This window comes from Alexandromys fortis, unplaced genomic scaffold, assembly GCF_014885135.2.
Source record: "Alexandromys fortis isolate MF-2015 unplaced genomic scaffold, M_Fortis_MF-2015_v1.1 scaffold_152, whole genome shotgun sequence".
Taxonomy (NCBI): domain Eukaryota; kingdom Metazoa; phylum Chordata; class Mammalia; order Rodentia; family Cricetidae; genus Alexandromys; species Alexandromys fortis.
In genome coordinates, this window is record NW_026068045.1 from 933,589 (window position 1) to 940,979 (window position 7,391).

The 7,391-nt window shown below is 46.0% G+C and overlaps 1 protein-coding gene across 1 annotated transcript in view; it reads right to left on the reverse strand.

Moving 5' to 3' along the window:
- Nucleotides 1–417: 417 nt before the first annotated feature.
- Nucleotides 418–7,391, reverse strand: part of Prcc (proline rich mitotic checkpoint control factor) — a 27,088-nt gene continuing 20,114 nt past the window's right edge. The window contains exons 4-7 of the mRNA XM_050166447.1: nt 5,487–5,582; nt 3,433–3,576; nt 1,608–1,673; nt 418–831 (exon numbers count right to left, since the gene is read on the reverse strand). Coding sequence (XP_050022404.1) covers nt 745–831; nt 1,608–1,673; nt 3,433–3,576; nt 5,487–5,582 — 393 coding nt within the window. The 3' untranslated portion in view covers nt 418–744. The remainder of the gene's footprint in view (nt 832–1,607; nt 1,674–3,432; nt 3,577–5,486; nt 5,583–7,391) is intronic.

Genomic DNA, 7,391 nt, shown 5'->3' on the forward strand with positions numbered 1-7,391 from the left:
CACAGAGCTCAGTGTGAGCTTGATTCACTCCGGGAGCAGAGGCTGCTTCACGCCACACTACCAGGTGTCACTTTATAGCCATCACCGCCCCTTGTTCTTTGTAGGGTCTTGATACTGCAGCTCAGGCTGGTCTTGAACTCATAATCCTTCTACCTCAGCTTCCTGAATGCTGAGGTTACAGACGTGCAGCACCACGCCCATCTTAACGAGGCTTCCATGCCATAGAAACCCCTGATAGTCCGGCTGGGGAATCCCACACCTGATAATCATCCTACCCCGGGTAAAACTGCCAACAACTGGGATGGCCATGGCCACAGGGCCGAGGGTAACAAAGCAAAGCGACGATGAGGCCGCTCAGGGCGCCTGGTTGGGGCAGCTGCCCCAGCTCCACACGGAGACCAAGACCCAGCACAGGCGCACCTGTCACACTCAGTGTTTTATTTCAACAGACATCCCTGGTTTAAAAAAAAAAAAAATTGTGGGACAGTTCAACATCTCATCACACTGACAGGGAGAATTCTGGGCCTTTGGGGAAATGCTTGAGTCTCTTCAGCCCAGCACAGAAAGGAGCTGGACTTCTAACTTGTTAGGAAAAATCTATCAAATATGTTTCTTCTCCCAGAGGCGAGGGCTGGGTCCTCAAGGTAGAGGTCCTGGACTTAGAGCAGCTGGGGTCCTGGAGGTGAAGCTGGGGGCTGGGCCAACAACGCCGACAGGAGATCCTGAGCTGTCAGTTCCTGAGCCCTAGAATCCGTATTTGGCCTGGGTCTGTCGGCGACTGAGCCTATTTTCTGACCAGGTGTTCTTCAGCTCCAGCTCCCGCTCCTTAGCCTGGGAATACAAAAAGAGGGGTCACAATGAGCAGCCTGACTTACTGACAGAACGACTAGGAATCACACACACTGTACCACTGTACATCCTAGACCCAGCCTTTTATTTATTTAAAATAAAACAGGTAAAGTTATCACTGGAAAAGCCTGCTGGGAGGTTGGGGGTACTGACAAGATGGCTCAGTGGGTAGAGGTGCCTGCCACCAAGCCTGATGGCTGAGTTCAATCCCTGGGACCTGTGTGGTAGACAGAGAAAACCAGTAAAATTTGTCTTGACCTCCTATGACTTACATTGTGGCACACATGTAAGTGCTCAAACACACACACGCTCACACATACACACTAAATGTATTAAACAATTTTAATTAACTGGGATGAAGCTCGGTTGGTAGAGTCCTTGCAGGAAGCACACTGGGCTCTTGTCTTTACAAATCAGGGAGAGGCACATGCCTGTAAATCTTGGCACTCAGGAGGTAGACCCAAGAGAATCAAAAGTTCAAAGCCATCCTGGGCTATATCCTGGGATGCTTGAAACTCTTGTCTCAGCAAAGTCAAAAGAATCCTATAATAGACCATGTCACTTCCCTCATACATAACAAGGTTTCTCAAATCTCCTGTACCAGAGGCAGATGGAATGAAACTAAGAACACAGCCTCCCCCCAGTGGACACAAGGAGAACAAGAAAGGCCGTCTGCCAAAAGGGAGCCTGGCCCTGGGCTCTACTACTCATCCCCAGGTTTAAATGGATCCTGTAAGTGGAGCCCTGAGCATCCTCACCTGATGAATCAGATATGTGATCTGGTGTTTCCTCCGCTGCTGGCCAGTTGGCTGTTCACCTTTCTTCTACAAGGGAAAACAAAAACAAAACCCAAAAACATAGTCCTTAATCCACAGACAGAAAGGCATGAATGTCTCATGTGCCTGGACAGTGTAAGGCTGGAGAGTTGAGCCGCTAAACATAGAGCCCAAATCTTTGGAGAGAAAAGTCAACGTGGAGTTGCTTCTGTGCCTATATACTTGCAAAACAGACATTCTATTAGTGCCATTATGAAAAACAAATCTAAGCTGAGAATACTTGCTAGAAATAGCCTGTGAATTCCCCAAATGAATGGTAAACTCTGAGGTGAAGACGGGGTTACTCTGTCTGATAACCCAACTCTCCCTCTAGCCCAGGGTCTAGGCTCTGCCAGTGGACACTGGGCTGTCCAGGACAGCTGTCATGCCATGGGTATGTGATCTGCCAACCTCCTCCAGACCTGCTTACTATCCCTCCATCCATCTGCCCCTTAAACCCTCTTCATTTCTGTCCCCTTCTCTCCAGTCTGGCTCCTACTGACCACTTACTAAGCCCTCCCTTCGGCTGAAAGGCTACCTTGTCCTAGGGCATGTCAACCACTTCCCTGAGATGACCAAGTTCACAGTCTCACTCTTCCTCCATCCATCTTCCAGCCTCCAGCAGTAACTACAGCTCACTCCCAACCACACTTTGATGCAAACGATTTACTGTCAAAATCTATACTGCTCTGAGCTTTCACTGTGTGGTTTTTCTGTCTTCTGCCAGAGCTGTCTCAAGCTAGAAGCTTCCTCGCCAGCCCCACCCAACTCTCAGGAACTCCTCCCCAGAGTCTCCTCAGCACTTATGTAATCAATTTGCACTGTAATCATTTACACTCAAGCGTCCTTAAATCTCTTCCCAACTGTGCTGTCAACTTCTTGGGGATAAGGGACTGTATCTTCTCTTTCAAAAAGCAAGCTCAACAAAATGAAATGGGACAAAAACCTGGAATTGGGAAAAGAGCAGATTCTAATTGCTTGTTACTACTAAATGCTACAATTAAAGATGACATACATAAAAGACTCAATCCATTCCCGTGAACACTCGCACCAGCAGCTACTTGTGTGACACTCCTCTCAAGCCCAAGTTAGCAGAGCCCTTTCTCCTAAGTGGTTTTTCCAGTAAACAGTGATAGATCTCGGCTGCTCTAACCACAATCCTTTGCTCTACCCTGTATGACCGCCAACAGTTAAAACAAATGACGGGCCTGGATGGCCATCTGTGACCATAGAACAAAGAGAAATTGGGGGGGGGGGGGGATGAAATCCTTGACCTTGGTGTTGCTGGCACAGAGCTCGTGTTCAGCCACCCCCACCCAGGGCCAGCGTAAGTGCTCACACGTGACTGGAGAAAATGAGCACAGGAAAGCCGGTGGTGGGGAACAGGAAGGAGCATTCAGAGATAGCAGCTGGCTGCAGTAACTACGAAGACAGTGGCAAGAGATGAGCAACATGCCCGGGAGCCAAGGCCTAGAACCTCTGGAGATCTGCTGCACCCACTCCCCAAAGATAGGCTGAGTCAGCTGCCAGATTAAGAGATGGAGACTGGTGAGGTACAGGTAAGCAGCTGTAGATTCCAACCAGTGGGAAGAATCACACACCGTCCCAGCAGCTGAATTCTATAAAGTTCCCATGAAATCTGGAGTATACTCCACTAACTTGGGCAACAATACCTGCTAAGGGTGTGTCAAGTAACAATAGGTCAGACAGACCTGTAGAAGACCTTATGACCTTCCACGTAGGCCACCAAATAGTCTTTCACACTTACTTTGCTGAAGGACTTCATGGTTTTCTCTTCTGTCAATGACTTGGTCATCCACTGCTGTGCCCCACTGAGTTGGTCATCACCTTTGATCTCCACAAAGTTGATTTCTTCCCTCCCTCGGTTCCTCTTGCCCTGCAGCCGCTTAAACTGAAATTAATTAATTGAATGAATGAATGAATGAATGAATGAATAAATAAATGAACCAACAAATAAATGAGTAAGTGACTCAATCAATCAATTAATTAATTAAAAGCAGAACTGCAGGATCTGGAAATGTGGGTAAGGAGAGCAGGAGACACTGCTGAGGACTCAGCTCTAGAGCAGCAGCTCTCAACTCGTAGGGTCCAGACCCCTTTGGAGTCATGTATCACATATCCTGCCTATCAGACATTTACATCACAATTCATAACCATAGCAAAATACACTTATGAAGTAGCAACAAAATAATTTTCTGTTGAGGATCCCCACACGAGGAACTGTATTACATTAAAGTGGCAGCGTTAGGAGGGTGGAGAATAAGAACCACTGCTCTAGAGCAGCGCTGGGCTCCCTTGTCCACCCCACCATCTACCAAACTTCCATGGTGCCAGGTGACATGGGCTGCTTCTCAAGAGGTCTCTTAGAGTCTGAGCCATGGTGGCCAAGAGTATTTGTGGAGATCCAGAAATACAAACTAGATAGCAACACTGCCTGGAAGGTCTATCAGAGTCTTCTTCCTTTTCGTTTCTGGACACAACCATGATGGCCTCAAACTCAAATTCTCCTGCCTCAGCCTACCAAAGGATAGGACTACAATTTTTAAATTAAGAATTGGGGGTAGGCCAGGCTGTGATGGTGTAACCCCAGCACTTGGAAGGCAGAGGCAGGTAGATCTCTGTGAGAGTTTGAGCCCAGCCTGGTCTACAGAGCTAGTTCTGTTTTGTTCTTTTCTTTCTTTCTTTCTTTCTTTCTTTCTTTCTTTCTTTCTTTCTTTCTTTCTTCCTTCCTTCCTTCCTTTCTTTCTATTTATTTATTTTATGCATGAGTGTTCTATCTGCATGTACAACTTTATGCCAGTAGAGGGCATCAGATCCCACTAGAGATGGTTGGTTGTGAGCTACCATGTGACTCACATGGGAATTCAAATTAGGACCTCTGGAAGAACAGTCAGTGCTCTTAATCGCTGAGCCATCTCTCCAGTTCCAGAACTAGATCTAGAACAGTCAAGGCTACACAAAGAAACAACCCTGTCTTAAAACAAACAAGAATTAATTAATAACAATAAATTCCCTATAATCCCAGCAGTCAGAAGACTGAGAACAAGGCCTGAAAATTCAAAACCAGCCTGGCTACATAGTAAAACCGTCTCAAAAAACAAACAAAACTAGATAAAGAAAGTTTTCCTTTAGCTTCAGATTTGAAACCTGGTGTCAAAAATGGTCATTTGTGGGGCTGGAGAGACGTTTCTGTTAAGAGTGAGTACTGCTCTTGCATAAGACCTGAATTTAGTTCCCAGCACCCACAGCAGCTCACAAGTGCCTACACTTTAGCTCCTGAGGGCACTGGCTCCTCTGTCTATGTAGCTACCTGCACTTATGTGCATATATCTTGACGTTGACACACAGACATATACATAACTAAAGATAAAATAAATCTTACGTTTAATGTGGGCTCAGTAGTCCACCATAGTCTAGCATACACAAGGTCTTGGGTTTGATCCCCAGCACAGAAAATAGAAAGTCATTCTGGCTGTGTCTCCCATGGTCCCTAACTGGTGGTGCTCACTGGGGAGATACTCCAGTCTCGCTGGAACAACTGGTGGTGAACTGAAAGGGTTTACAGCCCCCACTTCCAATAGCTTTCTCTGTTCTCTGCTTCCTGTGTGTGAGTGGAGATGTGAGCTCTCAACTTCCTGTCTGTCCCAATGCCATGTCTGCTCTCGAATCCATGCCCTCCACCAGGACGGTCTCCTACCCCTTTGGAACTGTAAGCCCAAAAAATCCTTCTATAGGTTGCTTTTGGTCATGGTATTTTTCTCATAGCAACAGAAAAGTAACTAATACATTTTGTTAACTCACTGCTTCATCATCAATGAAGGAGGCATCTGGGGCAATTTCTTGGGGAGGGACCAGAGCCGGGTCCGGTGCAGGATAGTAGCCACCACTGTAATAATCCTATAACCAAAACAGAAAACACAGAACTGACTGAAGGCATAATGGAGACAAAATAAAGCAAACTGTATGGAAAAAGCAGGAGAGATTCCCACAACAAAGGCCCTCAGATGAACCAGCAGAGACCCAAGGACTTACCCTCTGGTTCACCAACAGTCCCGGAAGCTCCCTCATCTGCACCATCTAGGCAGAGGGACATTTTGGGGGGAAGGGAGACAAGGAATGCACATTCTCTCCTACTGTGCCCTGATCCCTTAGCTACTTCTCAAGATAACTTACACCTCAACTCTCCAGTACCCTTGGCCAGGCCTTCCAGCGCTATTAGGTCAGGAGCCTCATCATCTCATGAATCAGGGCTTTCTATCCCTCCCACCCCCTGGACAGTTTCATTGACTGCCTATATGGTGTGATCCTACAGTCAGAAGAGGTACAAACATGCACCATGAGCTACTTGTTGCTGGGAATGGGGACATACACCTTTAATCCCAATACTCAGGAGGAAAAGGTAGCCAAATCTCTGTGAGTTAAAGACCACTCTGATCTATGTAGTAAATCCCAGGACAGCCAGAACTACATAGTGAGACCTTGTCTGAAAAATAAATAAAAATAAGATACTACAAAAATTTTATAAGCAACGTGTACTTTATGAATGTGATGGCTCCCTCAGACATGAATGCAGAGTCTAGAGGAAGACAAGGTGGAGACAAAGGCAAGTCTGGTCCCTGTGCCTAGCAACTGCTTGTGTTTGAGATAGGGTCGTAATATCATGAAGCCCTAACTACCCCGCCTCCTCTTCAGTGCACCAGTACACTCGAGTGGTCTGTACTGTCTTATGCCTGGAAGGCTCCTAAGAACATGCATCTTATAATGAGCTAAGTGGAAAACATGATTCATATTTATCACACAAAAAAGTAGAACATAAAAACCCAAAACAAGTGAAGAAAATATATAGCTCAATATATATACATATATCTATATCTATATCAATAAAAACAAATAACAAAGAAACAAACAAAAAACCCAAAGCAAAGCTGGGTGTGGTGGTGTACAGCACTGGAGAGGTTGAGGCAAGAGAATCTGAACTCCAATTTGATAGGACAGGAAAGGAAGGGAGAAGAGAATGAAGAAAAAAGGAGGAAAAGGAAAATACCCACTGTGAAAATTTTTATTTTTTCCTATCAATGGTAGTTAGTCCCACAAGGGCCCATAGGCCCTGAATCCCCCTTTCTCTTCTCGATGATTAGCTAATCGTGTCAGAGTGTGAAATTGAGCGTTTACCAATGAGATACGATATAAGTCACCACCAAAGATAAGGATAAAAATCAGAGGCCATCTTGGCATTGTATCTGGCTAGCTAGGAGAGCTATAGGGTGCCTGTTTTGCAAAAAGAAACTGCCTTGACAAGTTTTTCACTCTTCTCCTGTACTCCTTTATGCGACAATAATTGCTACTCAGAAACTACACCAGACTTCCCTGTTCCTCAATACCCACGTCTGTATCTCTTAGTTCTAGGATTAGAGAGCATTCCTCTCCTACTTTCTTAAATCTCCTACCACCTCCCACCATAAGCTTCTGTTTTTAAAATGTTATGATTTGGGTTAAGTATCTTCTGCTGAACCATGTGTTCACCAGCCTGTGGCACTACTAGTGCTGAGACCTTTAAGAAATGGAGCTTATTGGAAACCCGGCGGTGGTGGCACACATCCCAGCACTCGGGAGGCAGAGGCAGGCAGATCTCTGTGAGTTCAAGACCAGCCTGGTCTACAAGAGCTAGTTCCAGGACAGGCTCCAAAGCCACAGAGAAACCCTGCC